The 18,390-nt window shown below is 40.3% G+C and overlaps 2 protein-coding genes across 11 annotated transcripts in view; one reads left to right on the top strand and one right to left on the bottom strand.

Annotated features, from left to right (window-relative positions):
* Positions 1-14,251, bottom strand: part of sptan1 (spectrin alpha, non-erythrocytic 1) — a 33,776-nt gene extending 19,525 nt beyond the window's left edge. For 8 of the 10 annotated variants that reach the window (XM_037546201.1, XM_037546203.1, XM_037546198.1 and 5 more), the window contains exons 1-10: positions 4,456-4,695; positions 3,686-3,811; positions 2,987-3,127; positions 2,489-2,769; positions 2,132-2,276; positions 1,792-1,946; positions 1,481-1,616; positions 1,203-1,304; positions 970-1,107; positions 89-199 (exon numbers count right to left, since the gene is read on the bottom strand). In XM_037546201.1, coding sequence (XP_037402098.1) covers positions 89-199; positions 970-1,107; positions 1,203-1,304; positions 1,481-1,616; positions 1,792-1,946; positions 2,132-2,276; positions 2,489-2,769; positions 2,987-3,127; positions 3,686-3,811; positions 4,456-4,692 — 1,572 coding nt within the window. In that variant the 5' untranslated portion in view covers positions 4,693-4,695. Of the gene's footprint in view, positions 1-88; positions 200-969; positions 1,108-1,202; positions 1,305-1,480; positions 1,617-1,791; positions 1,947-2,131; positions 2,277-2,488; positions 2,770-2,986; positions 3,128-3,685; positions 3,812-4,455; positions 4,696-8,100; positions 8,238-14,110 lie in introns of those variants that run through there. The other 2 variants (XM_017714326.2, XM_017714335.2) reach the window with 2 other exon arrangements.
* Positions 14,252-14,528: 277 nt separating this feature from the next.
* si:dkey-228b2.6 lies at positions 14,529-18,254 on the top strand. The gene is made up of 3 exons (XM_037546289.1): positions 14,529-15,757; positions 16,695-16,875; positions 17,592-18,254. The coding sequence occupies exons 1-3, from the start codon at positions 15,702-15,704 to the stop codon at positions 17,916-17,918; spliced, it is 564 nt and encodes a 187-aa protein (XP_037402186.1). The 5' UTR covers positions 14,529-15,701; the 3' UTR covers positions 17,919-18,254.
* The last annotated feature ends 136 nt before the right edge of the window (positions 18,255-18,390 follow it).

Genomic DNA, 18,390 nt, shown 5'->3' with positions numbered 1-18,390 from the left:
TCACATTAGGTATCACTTAGCCTTATGAACACTACCTAACAGTAAAGTGTTAACAATAACTGGTAAGGAAGAAGGTGTGGTATCTTACAGTGATCTTCTCCTCCTGGGCACTGAGAGATTTTTCAAAGTCTTCATGTTTCTTCAGAAGAGCCTCCACACTGTCCAGAGAGTCACCCAGGTCCTCATTTAGAAGGAAGGCCTAAAAGACAGCCAGCAATGTGGTTATTTCAGTCCACGCGTTTCTCACATTATGTATTTTTTGCATTAAGATGCCATGACTGGCACACACAAATTTAACCCTCCTGTTATGTTCTGACTCAAACTGACCAGCTTCAAAATTGAAAAAAATGTGATATTTATATAAAATATATTTATATAAAACTTTTTGGAACATGAAACTTTTGCTGCTGGACTTATGGCGCATTTAGTGTGATAGTGTGAAAGGGTCAATTTGACCAGAAGAGATGTTTGTATTTGTATATTTGTATTCATCAACACGCCCTCATGACAGAAAGAAAAAAAAAAGAAAAAAAAAGGTGTAAATAAGAATAAATAAAACTCATGTACTGAATGTATTTTTTCCTAATGTACAGAAAAAAACTACTTGAAATGTATTTTTTGATAATCATAAGTTAATCATGATCGGGAATGGGTGGAAAAACTTGATTACACTAAATATTGATATTAATTGAGCTAAAAATAATGTTTATGAAGAAAACTATATGTTTAACTACTTTCAGATCATTAAACAGGCATTTGAGGTATCTGGTCAATCTTACACAGGAATATTCCTTACAGGTGAATGTAACAGAAAGGTTTAAACAAATAAATATGGATAGCCTAGCCCAAATTTACAGTATTGTATAAGAGCACAGAGTTGATATAATTTGAACTGCCAAAATACATAAGTCTACAATCCCTTAGTCCGATTGTCAGGACTGAAACCACCTAGTAAGCTGAAACGCATACCTCTTGTTTGCTCATCCAATTGTCAACCTGCTCAGTGTCCCTGTAGAAGAGCTGCAAGTCCATGCACTGCTCATATTGCTGTCTGCGCAGCTCCCACAGCTCCAAAAGAGACTCCTTCTCTTCAGCAAGAATACCCAGCTAAACCCAAACACACATGTTAACAATGCACTGTATTTTAGCTACTATACTTTTAATATGAGGCACTACAGGTTGTTCATATATTGCACATCCACCTTTTCCTTCACTTCTTCTGAGGCATAGTGTCCGGTGTTCAGGAGGGCCTGGCCAGCCTCATCTGTGGATTTGAAGCTGTCTTCATGGGCATCGATCTCACCCTGTTCAAAGGTAAATGCCAAACATTTGAAATGGGCTCCTTTCAATATAAAAAAAAACAAAAACAGTAGTTTTAACAATTATTAGACTAGCAGCTTTCAAAAGAGCTTAGTCTAAAATTCTTGAAGGCATCATTATCTTTCTCTGATCAAGCTGAGATGATGAGTGTAGGTCAAACCTTGTGTTCCTGGTGGCGGTCGAGCAGAGCTTCAGCCCCAGCTACGTCGTTGGCCAACTCATCAGCGTTAATCAAAGCCTTCATCTCAGTTACCCAGCTGGTGAGGTCTCGAAAATCAGCAGTGAAACGCTGCAGTCTGGAGAACAAGACACAGTCTCCAATCATGATAGCTCACTAGGTTTTAGACTGGGGTTACTGCTGGAATTGAATGACTACTTCTCTGAAATTAAACGTAAAATGACAACCTTTATCAATAGAGAAAAGTCTGAACACTAAAGCAAATATCATAAGCTGTGTGTAAAAGAAAATACCTGTAGGAGTCATTGAGGTGGGCGTGGCGTTCTGCAGCCAGTGTGCGAATCTGCTCCCAGTTGGTGATAAGCTCGTCTCTCTTCAAGTGGATCTGAGAGGCATTCTGGGGATGGGTCTGCTGCAGACGCTCTGCCTCCCCACCCAAAGTGTTCACCTGAGAGCACACAAAAAGCAGAATATGCATTAGATAAGAAAGTAATCATGTTAATGGTATACACAGATATACACGTTGAAAGGCAAGGTTATTCAAAATCGTGATGCTTAAAAAAAAACACTGTTTATGCAAATGTGTGGACATGGTCAACATTGTTTGACATTTACAAGAGTGCTGAAACTGACCTTGTCTTCCAGGGCTGCCAGGTCTCTCTCAAGCCCCTCATGTTTGCGCAGCAGAGCCTGAACGCTGGCCAAGTCACGTCCAAAATCATCAGAGGCCATCAGCTGCTCCTTCTCCTTGATCCAGCTGATTGTTTCATCCACATCCCTAAAAGCCCAGGAGGAAGATTTAAGTCACTGAATGGACCATTTAAACTAAAGTCCTACACGCCACAATCTGCCATTATATGTAACTATCATTTTATTTAATTTTTATTTTATTTAGAGGACAAACTGGACCAAACAGGAAAAAACATACCTCAAAATATCACAATTTGAAAACCTAAGACGACAAAGGGACTTGCTCTGTAAAAGACTTACCGGTTGAAGCGCTGTACCTCAGCAGCCCCAAACAGCTTGCCCTGTCTTTGCTGGGCCAAACCCTTCAGCCTCTGCCAGGCTGAATTCACCTCCTCCTGCTTCTTCAAGATGAGCTCAGCTTCAGGGTGGTTCTCCTGGGTTAGCTTAGCCGCAGCCTGGTTGACCTCATTCACACGTTCCTCATGGGCTGCCAGGTCTGTCTGGAATTCTTCAAACTTCTTCTGCAGGACTTCCACATGCTCCAGGTCCTGCCCCAGCTCCTCTGAGGTGACAATAGCTTCCTGTAGGAGAGAATGAACTAGTTTAGGTCTCTCCCCTTTGTGCTTGAACCACAACACTTGCACTTGAGAAGGCGTACCCTGATGTGTTGTAGCAGCGTATAAAGCTGACATTGTGCTTAAGCATTGGATCCTAAGTACAAAACAACTTCTAACCATTATGGGATATGTTTGCAATAAGTAAGGCTTATGAAGTATGTCATGTTTTATGGTTAATGACCTTGTCGCTGATCCAGTCCAGGGCATCTTCACACTCCCGAAGGTACTGCACTAATTTCTGAGCCTGCAGCAGACGCACTCCCTTCTCCTTGGTCTTCTGCAGCAGTAGGTCCCACAAACGATGCAGTTCCTCCAGGCGGGTCTTCAACCGGGCAGAAAATAGAAATATTAGTGGCAATGCTAGACTATCCTCTAGTCTGCAGTAGGAAGTAAAACAAGGTGACGTTTAAGCCAGTGAAGTCAGGGTTTTAGGAAATAAAAGTCTTGTCCATACAAATAGGAAAAAAGATGAACAAATTAAGGAGAGCTAAAGTACACTATTAAAGTTTCAAACACTAAACCGAGTGAATGTCACTGCACACATTTCTAGTGAAACCCAATGAAGAAAGAAAGCCCAATTAAGAAAAGTAAAATGACATTTCACCAAAGAGCTATGAAAAGTCACTGCACTCAAGCACCTACTTGGATATAATTTCCATAATTGACACTTTTTACAATTGGTCTCTGAGCAGTCCGGTAAGGCGTGAAAGACTGAGCCAAACATGGGGATGATTAACATAAGGCATGTTACATCTGCTTATTACTTTGCTTTAAATGTAAAACAAAAAACTTAGATAAACCATAAATGTACAGATATTTGATCAGTACCATTCCCTGCCCTCAATTCAGATTCAATTGTCATTTGAGTAAAGTCTCTTACACGAATGGTCTCGGATGCAAAGTGACTCTCAGAGATCATGAGGTTGCCAGTCTCATCCAATTTGACGATGGCACCGGAGTTGGCCTGTACTTCTGCCTCAAAGGCTTGATGTTTCTGAAGCTTCCCCTGTGGAGATGGACACATTGATTAAGAAAAGGAAAAAACCCTCAAGAAGCAAAATCAGGCCATTGTAACTATAAAAACAAGGCTGAAAATTCAGCTTTCACTCACATGTGTGATAAGGAATTTCATTTAGTGAATTTCATTTAATAAAGCTAAACTGACAAGCCATGTTTTATATTTTTTACTAGTCGGTTCAGTCATGTGACTGGACGCATGATGTGTGTTATGTAATACTGAAACCCAAGAGCTTTTACAAGAGTTAATGTCCATAAGGCATTTTGAAAATCACAGCAAGAGCAATTATAGGACAAAGGCTGCTATGCGTTACAGGTGACACTTTATAATATGTAACTATGCTTCCAGTTAAGAAGGTTCTTCTAAACTTTCTTAGCTGCTCAGGTCTGCATCAATATAATAAATCGTACAAAAAAAACAACATGATGTTCAAGGAGTAATCTTTGACAATAATGTGTTGAGGCAACCACAGCTTACTGTTAATGAGCCTGGACTTGTGTTGTGCCTGATAACTCACCCTATCTGTAATAAAAGCATTGTAATTTATGACCTTATGTGGCACGTTGCTATAGTGTGTAGTGAAATGGGAGTGTTAATTACTTTGGAAATGGAACTAAAAAACTAAAACATACCTGAAGGTTGGTGGGATCCTTGTAGTTCTCATCAGAAGCTATCTGCAGCTTCTCCTGAATCCACTTCTCCAACTCATCTGCGTCACGGCGGAAGAACTGGAAGCGGTATGAGTCCTCCAGTTTTTGCCTGCGCATGGTCGACAACTCCTTGAAGCGGCGGTAGCGGTCCAGGACCTGCTGCCGCCTCTCCTGGATGTCTTCGGCCGTCTCCAGGACTTTCACTCCACTGGTATCCATTTTCTAAAATTCACACACAAAGAGAACATTGGTTTGCTGCATCACCATACTGGTTTGCTTTCAACCTTGTTAAAATAAAATAGCAACTAAGGTCTAGACCCCAGTTTACCAAAAGATCTCTACGGGCTCTTTAGAAAAGAAACATTCAGTAAAATGTCCATGGAATTATAAAAATTCAAACAGATCAGCATTTACATGATGATTAATACAATTACCTTATAATAGATCTTTCAGTACAGCTACAGGATTTCTGTCATTCATTATGTTAAAAAAGATGGAGTATAAAACCATGCAGACATGGCGTGACTAGAGACACGACTGGCCTCAACAACAGCTGAGCACACGAGGGGGCCAGGCGGAAATTCCTCATGCCTCTGAACAAACATGCACAAAGGGAGTGCTGCCGTCAGCCCCCTGTGAACTACACACCACCCCCCACTGACACTCTCAAACCCCCTCCTAATACTCCACCAATCATATCCCAGGCCCTATGCTTTCCATAGCTTTTGGAGCTCTGAGGGTCAGGTTATGAATTAAAATATATATATATATAAAAAAAAAAAAAAATACAGCTGAGCAGAAGCCGGGCCACACCCTTGTTACAGTAACCGTTACTGGTATTCCAAATATTAGCTCCTCCCAGAGCTAGACTAAGTGTACTGCTGGGAACAGAGGACCCTTGCAGGACTATTTCTGGAGAAATGGCATAGATGTCAAGGTGACAGACATTCATATCTCTTACAGAGACATCAGCTCTGCACTGCACTAAGTGCAAACTCATCTGGATTTATAAAGCTGGTATTAACGGCCAAACTGAAAACTCTATAAGCATCATTCTGGAGGATTTTACAGACGAGTTCAGTTCTGTTCAGTGCGAGGTTCTCATGCTTTTGCGGTCTTAGGCTTTGTTCAGTTCATGGAACTTATTTTGGCCTGTTCTGAATTTCCAGCTTTTCCACTGTGCAGAGTATGAATTTATGTATTCATACAAAAACCTTACACTATTTGTCTATTATGAGGTTCTTCAAATGATGTCTATTTAGTGAATGGAAGCAGTCATTTGGCAAGAATAAGAAGAAGAAAGTCTGGCAAGCCCAAGGTCAATGGGCTCAATGCTTAAAGCAAGAGCATACTTTTAACAGTGAATAGAATGGCCAGCTCTGGAGTCAGTCATAGAATCTCTGCAACCATGAGACTGCTGAGCTAAATCAATACAGTTCTTTGTTATACCAGTCAGCAGTGCAGGGGGGGCTGGGGAGAGTAATAAAACTGGGAAAAACAGGGGGTGCTGGAAATGAGACAGAAAATGAGGAGACTAACAATGATGCTTAGAAAGCACATACCAACAAAGACTGTTGTCAAGGCAATGAAGAGTGGAGTACAGAGTATGAGAAAGAGTGACCATGACCAAGAGAAGGAAATGGAGAGAGAGAGAGAGAGAGAGAGAGAGAGAGAGAGAGAGAGAGAGAGAGAGAGAGAGAGAGAGAGAGAGAGAGAGAGAGAATAATAATAATAATAATAATAATAATAATAATAATAATAATAATAATAATGAAATTATAAGATGACATTGACAATGCATTTTTAAGTTCTCCTACTTGCCCTTTCTTAGAGTAAGAAAGAGACTGATGGATACACCCATTTATACATGTATTTTTTAAATATATTTCAGTTACATTGTTTTAAAAGCTTCTCAGCTCATCTGTACGGGCTTGTTTCTGTCCATTTTTATTGCTTGGTCTATACTATAATTAATCATCAAAATTATTGGCAGACACTTAGTAAAAGGGGTTATTATAGTACCAAAAAGTGGTTCTGTGACTTGTAACAACAGTAGAATGTTTTTGTAATAATACAAAAAATTATAAAGAAAATGTAATTAAAACTATTTTTGATACTGTAATAAATGTTTTGTAGGTTAACAGAGAATTATTATTAGTAGTAGAAGTAATAGTAGTACTAGTATATGCCTTAAGTTTTATAATAACCACATTTAACAACTGAAATACATATGAACATTTTTATTGTGCAAAATATCAAAAACAGAACTCAACAATAAACAGACAGCCCAGCAAACAGTGCTAAAATGTTGTTTCATCTCTGAATTTCTCAAGTTATATATATATATATATAAAACCTATATCCCATTCTCTAGTGCTTACATCTAAAACAGTCAGATGCTGAAGAAAAAAAAAAACAAAAAAAAACAAACACATTATCAAATTATTACAAGATATTTACACTGCCAGTACTAGACCAGGCTTCGAGAATGTGGCATTGCAGGACAGTGTGGCTAGTGGGCCAATTTTCACGCTAGGCTAAAAGCTAACCCCAAGAGACTGGCCATTCATTTCATATTATTGCCTTATGCCCTCTGTCACAAACAGGCTGAACTACCTCAGACTGCACCTGACTATTCAGTGGACAGTGATCAACTGACCGCTGCGTTTTCATTTTTACTTGAAATGTGCTGAACATCCCTCAAACATTCAGATAAATGCAATACTTTGCAATATGCAACCTTAGCCTATTTTGTAACGTATGTCCATTGCGTTATCTGTGCTTATGACAAAACTCATAGCTTAAACAATTTAAAATATTACACTGGGAGAACCAGTATTCTGCCCACTACTAATAGACAGAAACACTGGTAGTAAAAACAAAGAGCTTTCCATAACACAGAAGAAACATTAAGCATATAACAGGTTCTTTGGGTGTTTGCAATTCTATATAACCATTGTCTTTAATAAAGAACCTTTTAAAAACACATTTCACAGTGCCTTATACAAAATAACAGCTAAAGCAAGCCAGCATAAACACACTGTGACAAAATAGTGCATTAGCCTCAGACAGATTACTCCCTTTTGAACTGGCCCACCCTATTCTTGCCCAGATGGACTGTAACAGTACAGCCCCCAACCCCCCCGCCAACTTGGCCCATCCCTTCTCTAGTCACCAATTCACTGTCAGCTTAAATCAACCGGGGGATTTAGCATAGCTTCGACTGGATTCAGCCTGATAACTCTCAGTGGGAATAAAGATCAGGGCCATGGTCAGGAGCACAACATCGTACAACTAGCCTATATCAACGACGCAGTCGGTCATCATTCAACAACATTCAGACTGAGATCTTCAGGACACCTACCTAACATGAAATGACATCACAACAAAAGGCATGACGCGGCATATTTCACAGCTGCTTGAGAGAGACCACACCTCAGTGTGAGAGTCAGCTGACCTCAATGTGTTCTATTCAGCCCCCTTTAAGAGTCGCTTACAAATACTGATTAAATCTGAAAGCAGGCATATGAAATACCTCGCTGTTTGACTTTTTAACAAATGAACAAATCAGCAGCCTGTGAAATGAACGCTGATGAATGAAAATATTTAAAATCTGGAAAAACTCACCAAAACAAGAGCGTTAAACCTGCTCTAAAGTGCTGCAGCTGTTTTAAGAGATAGAGCCTTTACTAGTGTGCACAGCAGAGATAACACCAACGCGCTTTCTCCTACGCATTCGCCCTGTTACTCCCCCTCCCTCCTACTCCAGCTCTTCTGCACTCGCTCTAGCTCCCCCTCATCATTAGTGCTCCACACTGCTGCTCTAGAACATTCTCCTCTCTCCAGCTCCCTCTCCTCTCTCCCACGCGCTCGGTCATTGAGCAGCGCACTCGGATAACTCTCTCACATTCCAACCACATGATGACACAGGCAAAGTCCAGGCTCACGCCCTCAAATCGTTCTGTGGCCAGCCGTAATAACAGCTGTTAGCTAGGTCTACATGGAAGTTGCTGCCATTACGAAGACTAAACCACATACTTCTTTGTTTGGGCTCTGAGGTTTTTCCCACACCGGCCAGGTTTAAACCATCCATGACATGAATTTGTGAATTAGCTTGAAAACAATACAGAAAAGTCAAAGAAAACACAAAAGCTCATTTACCAAACTGACAAACAAGAACCAAAAATATATGTTAAACTTTGACTTAACTGGCTCACTCTGTAGCTCATTTTTAGACATGCTGCCTATTCCCTATGCATCCAGCCTCCAATTCCCAACCTGACCTGATAATGAGGCTGTCCTCTCAAAGACATTCTTACCAATCTCACAGAGAGGAGCTGAGATATTTATAAACTCCAGTGGGGCACAGATTACTGCAGAAATATGTTAAGTGGAGCAGAGAGACAATGCAATACTACCAAGTACAGGGGAAGACATAAAATTACTGTAATCACTAGTGTCTTAAATCGTTTAATCAAATGTTAATTTGCCAACCCTTGAGCAAAGTGACAAAAATACAGGATCACGATAGGCATTTTCCCAATATATGACCAGTCTTATATTTTGCATAATATGCACCAGTAAAACAGAAAACAGTAGAAACATTTAAAAAATGGACATGAAAAACTACAATAATTTGTACTTTAATCAGCGTTAAACTGTTTAAGAATCGAGAAGAGTAAGGTTGCAGGAATGAAATCCGCCAAAAAAAAAAAAAAAGGCAGATGTGTTTTCCAAATTTGCAAATGGTAATCAGTCAAAACGTTGTAGCATAAATGTGCAAGGAACTGGGCAAAATGGCCCGTTACCTCTTACTTTATCACGTGATTTGACTCATGTTCTTCAAAACAGGCAACTGATTGTTTTACTACTGAATTTAAAATGGTAGAACATGTAAAATTCATTTGTATTGTGATTCTGTCTAACAGAAAGTATTCATTTCATCCACAAAGTGTGAGCTCCAGGTTAAAAAAATAGAGCCTAAAAACTGCCTACGGGCCCAAATGTGGCTATAAACAAAGCGGAATAGTCCTCTAAAAATCATTAGTGCATCCCTAACTAGGTAAGACAGGTTTATTTATATACCCCCTTTATAGACTGCTGTCATTCAAAGTGCTTTACAAATAAGAAAACTAGGAGGAAATATCTAACTGCACCGTGGTGCGTTTATCATGACACTGATAGCTGTACTGGCCGCCCCCAGTGTTAATCAAATCTAGAAAACATTACATTTTCTGAGGTAGCTCTTTTGCAATATCAAGTCAGCAAACCAACATTCTGCACAACAGAAAATGCACAAAGACTGATCGATGAACAAGAAAGGCGCACTCAAAAAATACTATGGACGTTGCAAAAACAGCTGGTGAAAATTCTTTCATTTCTCCTCCACAACAAGCCACCTAATAACATCATGTTACATCCTACATTCAACAAGACTGGAACACATCTCAGAGGCAGAAAGCACTGCTCCCACAGGGAAATCAGCATCATCAGTTCACATTCATAACTCTTAAGTTTCTATGGAGACACATCTGGAGGCAAGGGAGGGAGGATACAGGCCAGAGGAATGTCCAGGAAATGGGTGTGCTGTCTCCCAGCTGCCCAGGTGGGCAGAGCTCAACTATACTGAGAAAGCCTGACGAATTAGGCGCTGGGGCCATTTTCTTTCAGTTGCATTCACATGAATTGCAGGCTGCTCACTGATAGGATTTAGACTGTACATACAGCCACTGAACACTGCGGCCAACTTAAAATATTCTTTGCTTAAATAAGAGCCCATGGGAACTTCAGACGCATACAGCTAAAGTCAAGCCCTTTCTAGAGCTAGGCTCCTTCCATGCAGTACTTATGGTTACAGAGATTTACTGCAAAAATCCAGAGCGTGAAGAAAATACCTTTTTTCATCATTCCAAACATCTAAAACACAGCATTAAATTCAGGATTAAAAAGGAGTTAAAATGCATCAGTGGGTATCTGATTTAATCCTCTCCCAAACACTGCAAAATCATGCAGAAAACACCCACACACCATGCAAAACAAGGTAGTCTGGGAAGAATTATTAACATGCATGCATGAAATCTTAGTCTAAAAAAAAAAAAAGGAAAAAAAGGACTGATAGGCCTACCTAATTATATTATATTATATTATATATATATATATATATATATATATATATATATAAATATATATATATACATACACACACACACACACACACACACACACACACAAAGACATCATAAAACCAACAAACCTCAGTCTGTTTATCTCTATCTTTTGCCTGGTGACTGTGCTTTATCAAGCACAGCCCAAACTGAATTGAAATGAACTTCTCAAAAAGCTGTACATGAGCCTCGAGAGGTATGACTAGGCAAAAGCATCAGAAAAGCACAACGCTCCCGTGACTGCATGTGTCGCTCCATCTCTCTGGCTATGGCTGCAGTGCAGGCAGACAGACGCATCAGCGCCGCAGTGGTAAGGCCGTGTGGGGATTCAGCCAAGTCCCTGCCCTGCCCATGCGATTTCTCAGCAAGAAAATCATCAGCAAGAAAAACATCAGCAGGCAGGAATGAGCTTATGCTCTGCTCCTTCCTTCCTGCTCTTAACATTCCAGAAGCTACGCACCAACTTACAGACCCCACACCGTTTTTTGAAGCTACACCACCACAAACCACACCTAACAAACACACACACACAAATGCACACATCTCACACACTTTACCTTAAGCTTGGGTTTAATAAACTTGGACATGGTAACAGGTGCCTGTGTTGGTTACAGGGCGCAAGGTTAAATAACGTTATCAGTAAAACACATCATTTAACAACGGCAGTCAAAGAACAGTCAATTGACCCATCTCTGCCCTGCTCTCAAAAAGCTTCGGCGAAAAAGGATAGGTCAATTGATTACAATAGGACAACAAGGGGAAAACACTACAGCTGGATTCACAAGGTTAAGCAAGCTCCACCACAAAAGGATCCGGCTTCTGTGTGCTCATGCAAATAGTACAGCTGATACATTCTACAATGGCAATGCAGGAAAGAAACAGATCAGGGAGTCTCTCAGTCCTTTACAGGGAACTGACCGCTGATGGATGGGGTTACAGCCGAATGTCACATGAAACCAGAGCAGATCTACTTGATACACCATGGTCCCCGCAGCTTAGCTTTTTTATGGCATGATGCTACCATTAACATTGCAATGATGACGGTGCAAAGCAAACACACTTGTGTTAAACTGTTAACGTCACTAGGAATTTCTATGCATCTTTAAAATTAACTACAGATATGCAGCTACAATGGTATCACAGGGGCTGTTAACATCTAGCCACCATAAACATATCAGCTCATTTAAATAATGGGGACAGTGACTCTGACTTATGTTGTGGCCATACTTCACCACGCCGTCCCACTAATTTACTGTGCTTGTTCGTAAATGACCTTGCTGTATGTTAAAGGTACTGTTGTTTATGCGAGTGCGAACCAGTTTTAAAATGCAATATGTGCAACATTTGTAATATGTACGGGAACGCTTTGCTATCTAATCTGTACTTCACTCTCTTTATATACTTGCAAGTAAGTGGAATAAACAAGGTTGAGCTCAGCTGCTTTAGACTGAGCTTCTGAGTAAATCTGAATATCGATCATGTTCTTATTTCAGCTTAATATTTTCTGACAGAAAATGTTTCCTTAAAGCAGAGATGAGAAATAGTGTCATGTTGACACTGTACAGGGTGTGCACTTAAACAGCTACAGAACGCACAGCTGCACATGAGGAAGCAGCATCACCCCAAGGGCCCCGATGAGGACCCCGTGTTCCAGCGCTCTGACTTCAAGGACCACACCCATTCAGAAAGTTTTTCAGACATCAGTGTGCATTACATCAGCTTCAGAGGAAAAGGAAAAGGGAGGAGAGAATTCTTTGCTGGATGTCCTTCCTCGATATTGGCTGCCCTAGACGCTGGTCTGCAATGCAGGCGGACAACTTTGCTAAATACCAGATAAAATAATATAAATGCCAGGCAGCACAGGGGTAGTAACCCCTAACATACTGGCTAACTTGCCTCTCTACCACGGCCCCCCGGCCAAGAATAGGCCTGAAATTCGATTAGAGAGTGTGATTATGGGAAACTGCGCATGACTGTGAATGTCGCCACATTCATGCTCTCTGCGGGTGAATTAAACAGCTTTGTGTGGCTTCCAGTGAACAGTCCTCAAGTTTTGCATGCTAAGAATGTGTCAAGCACAAAAAAAAAAAGATTCTTGTCTTTCATCCATCCATCCACTCATTCGAAGCAGTGTTGCAGTCACTGGCCAGGCTTAGTGGACATGTCAGCGTGATGGCACAGCAGGATGGCGACCATGTGTGGAAGGAATCAAACTTCGGTCTCACTAACAAAATATAAACTTGATGCCTTCATAAAAGATGAAGGACTGTGATAACGTCTTAAGAAAGGGATGCGAGCCAGATCACTCCGGTATGAACGGAATGCTGAGGGGCGATGGCAGCTGTTCACACTCATTCGTGAGTTCATGTAAAAAGCAAACCCTGCGCCTGATCTGCAGACATATTAGCATGAAACACTTCTGATTAAAAGCTTCATGTTTTTTGTGTGTTACGGGATTCAGGTTACTAATTTACACGTCCTTCATATTAGATGCTGCATCTGTATGCTGTCCATCTGAGCCGTTTTCAGTGGGCGCACATTACCAGTCAACATTTTTCCTCAAACGGGACGGTTTAAAGCTTAAAACAGATTTTTATAAGGCGTCCAAAGGGCAGAAAATCCGCAATAGCTGTTTGTAGGCCGCCTCTGTAGTTAAATTCATTGAAAGAGGAGAGCCGCTGCCTGCTGGGCGGCTCCTACAATGGCCGAAAGACAGCTAGCTGGTATCCTCAGACAGAAAATATCGATTTTAAACACACAGACAGCTCGGCAAACAACAGGAACGAGGGCCGTGGTATATCGTACCGAGTATCCCCGATCCAGTCTGTGCATATGTCGCTAACGCTGTTTACCTTGCAGCGCTAAAGCGGTCTCGCTTCGTAGCTGCAGCTGTTTGAACAACTAGCCTCCCAGCTGGCTAAAGCGCTAGCTAACCTAGTTAGCTAACTAACACAGCTAGCTCGCTGCCCTGACGGCAGACAGACAGACGGATAAAGACAGTTCGTTTCTGGCTTCAAGAGACTGGGACGCCGCCGTAGATGGCACAGTTAACAAAATAACCTTAAACTGTCTAACTAGTACGTTAGCTAACTACGTTGAACTGCATTGGACGATAACGGCCAAACTTTGACGTCCCTCCGACCCGAAAACGTCGCGCGGTGTTAAATTAACGATAGCTGACTTAAATATATGACTTGTGCAATACATAAGAAACACTCATTTAACTACTAACTGCAAAACTGAAACATTTGTGGGCACGTCCCTCGGTGCTGAAGGTGAGTGTGTGAATCGCTATGGTGAACAGTGACTGGGCCCCTGGCCGTTGCTAATGCCGTGAGACGGAACGGTACTAAGCCTTACGATTCAATTCAGTCCTGCTGATTAACTGAGGCGACGCAAAGCTGGATTAAAAGCATATTTATATAGTTTGTGTCACACGAGCGTGCAGCGAAGGAGCCTATGGAGCCTCTTACCTCTGGAAAAAAGGTGTTCAGCTTTGTTTTTCTGGACTGGATCAAGGCGGTTGCTGCCTCTCTGTTGTACGAACGATCTGACCGAGCTGTCTCCCTGAAGCGACCAACTGAATGAGGCCTTCGGAGGCAATGACGTCATGCGCCGCAGCAACACGCCGAAAGTTTCCGAAGACGATCGATAGATGCCGAGTCGCATCTGACAAGGATTTGTGATGACTTTGGAAATTTGTAACGGAATTAATAAATCAGGATTCACCGTGGAGGGCATTTAAACACACACACACACAAACATATATATGTATATATATATGTATATGTATATATGTATATGTATATATGTTAGTGTTTAATATATATACACACACACACGCACATCTGTGCTGGAGACTATTCCAGCGGTCATTGGGCAGAAGGCAGGATACACCCTGAATGGGTCGCCAGCCCAACGCAGGGCTATATATATAATAGGAACAAAAACATTTATGAACAATTTTCTTTCATGCACGAAATTACAAGCACGTATAGTATATAGGTCCTAATTAGAAGCACGTATAGTGGTTTATAAAGTAATGGTAAGAGCTATGTCAGAAAGCATTGACAGTGCAGTACATTTGAATTCCAGACAGTGTTTCCTGTCAGGAATGTGCTGACACTATGTGCTGGACAGTAAGTTTTGTTGGATTCTGCTGTCTAAGGGCACCACAGTCTCTTGGCATATCACACAAATGGCGGTGCAGAAGCTAAAATAAGCACAATAAAACAAATTACTCCTGGATACTCTTGGACGTCTCTGTGGTGATGAATAAAACAGGAGAAGCAAATTACAAATATCAACTAAAGAAGATAGAAGATATGTAACAATAGCAAACCCCCTTTTAAAAGGTTATTTAAAGAACCATACACAGCCGGGCTTTTTTACTATAAAAAAAGAACCATTAGGATTTCAAATGGTTCTTTGAGTTATCATGGTTCCATATATAAGCATTGCCTTTACTAAAGTTAATGGACCAGTTTTAAGAATATGGCATTATTATAAAAGCTGTATATTAATGTATTCAGATAAAGCATTAAGCCAAGGCCAAAATTGGTTATGGTTTAAGGTCATGAGAAACTGCTGTATTTGGGCAGAACTTCAATAATCTGTAATTTCTGATAATACAAATGTATATTAAGCCTACGTTTCAATTCAGCTATTTCAGTTCATCTGTAAAGTATTATAATTCCAAGGCTTTTGTGTACTTAAAATAAAGATTTAGCACATTAATGTATCATGAAGTATGTGGAAATGATATTAACATTATAAAGGTACATTTTTCATAATCTCATTATTGTTTTTAAAAAGTTTACACGAATCCATAGTTTTTCCTAAATAAATGAAATGGTACAGAAAGTTGAAATGTAAATGAAATCACACATTGACAGCCTAAATGGGCTACATCTTAACAGTATCAATTGCCCATTACATCACCAACTGCCCATTATCACAGACAGTTCAGACCAATCCATGTTGACTAGCCTGCTATAAAGCAGACTCTACCTCCATTCCTCCTCACTAGAGCCTTCTTGTTCACTTGGAACAACTGCCTTCAAGATGTCTACATGTGAAGCCTGCAGGAACACCGTGAGCACGGACATCTCATTCTACAAGTGAGACTCTTTCATTCTTAGTTCATGTTGAGATTATTCTACAGAGGTGATTCACACTGGGAGTTAGAAAACTCTTAGAATGTCTCCTTTAAGATTTTTCATGTTGCATACTAAATATAATTTAGAAATTCTCTGAGAATACATTAAGACTGTTTAGGCAGCTTCAGCATACCTAGTTTCATACATTTGTTTCAGTTGATGTCAAAACTAAAACATACCACTGCTTCTTTTTGCCGACTGAGCAATAACGGTATTTTTAGGCCTGTTTTAGCTCTTAGGCCATTTTCATCTTTTAAATCTAATGCCATTTTATCTAAATAACTAGAGATCCACTTTTCTTTGGAAGTTCTCTTCCAATATTCACATAGTTGGATGCACACTTGGACTCATTTACTCAGTTTTTAGTGAAAAAATGTTAAATGTCTGTACTGTGTTGTACTGCATTAGTCATGAAACCATGAGCGCCACTACCAAGGACAAATAGATCAATGTAATTTAAAAATATATATATATATAATTGCTCGGTTGCAGCAAACAGGCTGGTTTTGCACTTTTGGTTTAACATCTTGGGGAAAAAATAAAACAATGTGCCATAACTTTTGCACAAGCCAGGTTTTACAATTTTCCCCAATACATTAAATTCAGCTATAAACAGTGCATTAAAAAGTGTGTTCTCTGTAAAGAACTGGGCACCCAAAATTTAGCATATGACTGGATATTCATTAGGGAGGGACAGTGTATTGAACCATTCCATAGAATGACCCATTAAGACAGGGGTCGGAGGTGGGGAACTGAATGCTGGAGACCAGCACGTTTTGGTCATTTCCCTGCTCTCATGGTCCAACCATACAGGAATCCAGCCCTGCAGGACCAGAGTTCCCCACTCTGCTTTAATATGACTATTTTGTCATCATACTAATGATGTTATTTTCCTCAGCTTTCCCCAGAAGGAGGGGTATCTTCAGCAGTGGATAGCCAACATGGGAAAACCTGAAGGGTGGACTCCATCAGAATCTTCGGTATTATGCTCTGCTCATTTCAGCCCAGAGTGCTTTGATGGTTCAGCTCATCTACTTCCAGATGCAATTCCCACTGTTTTTTCTCCAGCTGAGTTTATGGTACGTTTTTATTGGCTAGTAATGCCACCACATTGATTCTTACTTAATTTTACACAGTATATTTGTGTTATAGAAGTTGAGTTACATTATATGTCCAAAAATAGTGGATCCCTGCTCATCCAGCGTTTCTTCTGACATTAAGTGTATTAGTAGGAAGTTAGTCCCCCTTTGCTGCAGTAACAGCTTCTAATCTTCTAAGAAGACTTTAAACTAGATGTTTGAACATAACAAAAGCATGAATGAGGTCAGGTTGGATGATTTATTCTGGACCACAAACGCCATTCCCACTCATCCCAAAGGTGTTGGCTGATACACCATCACTCCAGAGAATGCAGTTCCACTGCTCTACAGCCCAATGCTGGGGAGTTTTATACCCCTCTAGCTGACACTTGGCTTTGGTTGTGGTGACCTTAGGCTCATGTGCGGATGCTCTATTGCTCCGTGCTTTTCAGTGGGGATTATACAAGCTGAAAGGCAGTGTCAGCAATGTACTAAAGTACTTAAGGTTCACCAATTAAAAGGGTGTCTGGATACTTTTGGACACAGAGTATCATAAGTATTATTACAGATGGAGCAAACTGTAGAATTTGTGCTTTTATTTTGAAACCCAAAGGACAGAAGATATGTACATTAACTGTCCATGTGTAAATTGTCTACAAATATCATGTGCATTAATTCTACAGCTATTAACAAGCTTTTCTCCTTGTTAATTACAGGAAGCGCAAGATGTAAAAAAGCCTGGAAATCTAACCGAAAAGCAAGAAACATCAGCTACACTCACAGAGACCCCAAGAAGCATGTGTGATTGTGAGGAACGCCTTCAAACAATTGAAAATTTTTATAAACTAAAATTGCTTACTGCTCAACTTCAAATAAAAAAGTACCAAAAAGAACTGTCAGAGCAGTCACACAAGGCTATGAAATGGCAAAGGAAAGCGTTGGTTTTGCAGTCTGCTGTGAAGGCCATGAAGCTGAAGAAATCAACGTCTTCAGCTGAAACATCAGCGTCTTCTGAAAAACAGACTGACCTTGCTGAAGACTGAAGTATCTTGAGTTAAAGAGCAATGTTAAACATAATGCATGTAACTTAAGCGGCACATTACAGTTCTGTTTTGATGACTTATATTCTTTCCTGGTTGAGTAAGCTTTAACCCTGGACAACTGATCTGAGGCAATTTTCCTGGTAAATTAGATGTGAGCAACCTCCAAACCACTTTATCATGAGGTAACATTAACCACTGGTGTGAATTCAGTTTGCTTTTTCAGTGCAAACACTCAGTCCAAGATGCCAGGCAGTAACAGGAACGCAACCATTTTCTCAGACATACTAGTCCACACTTTGTGTATGCATACATAAAATTTGACCTAACTGGGGAAAAGTATACTTCTTACTTGTTTCTATTCTTAATGCATGATGTCCATAGTGGAATTTAAAGCATTTTATGCTCTGCTGAGTAATAAAAATGTCTTTAAAAATCTGGATGTGTTTTTAGTAATTTATGCATTAAAGTGGTA

Source organism: Pygocentrus nattereri, chromosome 16 (genome assembly GCF_015220715.1).
Source record: "Pygocentrus nattereri isolate fPygNat1 chromosome 16, fPygNat1.pri, whole genome shotgun sequence".
Lineage (NCBI taxonomy): Eukaryota > Metazoa > Chordata > Actinopteri > Characiformes > Serrasalmidae > Pygocentrus > Pygocentrus nattereri.
This window is presented reverse-complemented; position numbering and strand designations above follow the sequence as displayed.

Bases quoted from the DNA above. Each gene is read 5' to 3' on its own strand.
- si:dkey-228b2.6 (XM_037546289.1), top strand. From the start codon at position 15,702: ATGTCTACATGTGAAGCCTGCAGGAACACCGTGAGCACGGACATCTCA. The intron at 15,758-16,694 runs GTGAGACTCTTT...TATTTTCCTCAG, and splicing joins ACGGACATCTCATTCTACAA to CTTTCCCCAGAAGGAGGGGT. The intron at 16,876-17,591 runs GTACGTTTTTAT...TGTTAATTACAG, and splicing joins TTTCTCCAGCTGAGTTTATG to GAAGCGCAAGATGTAAAAAA.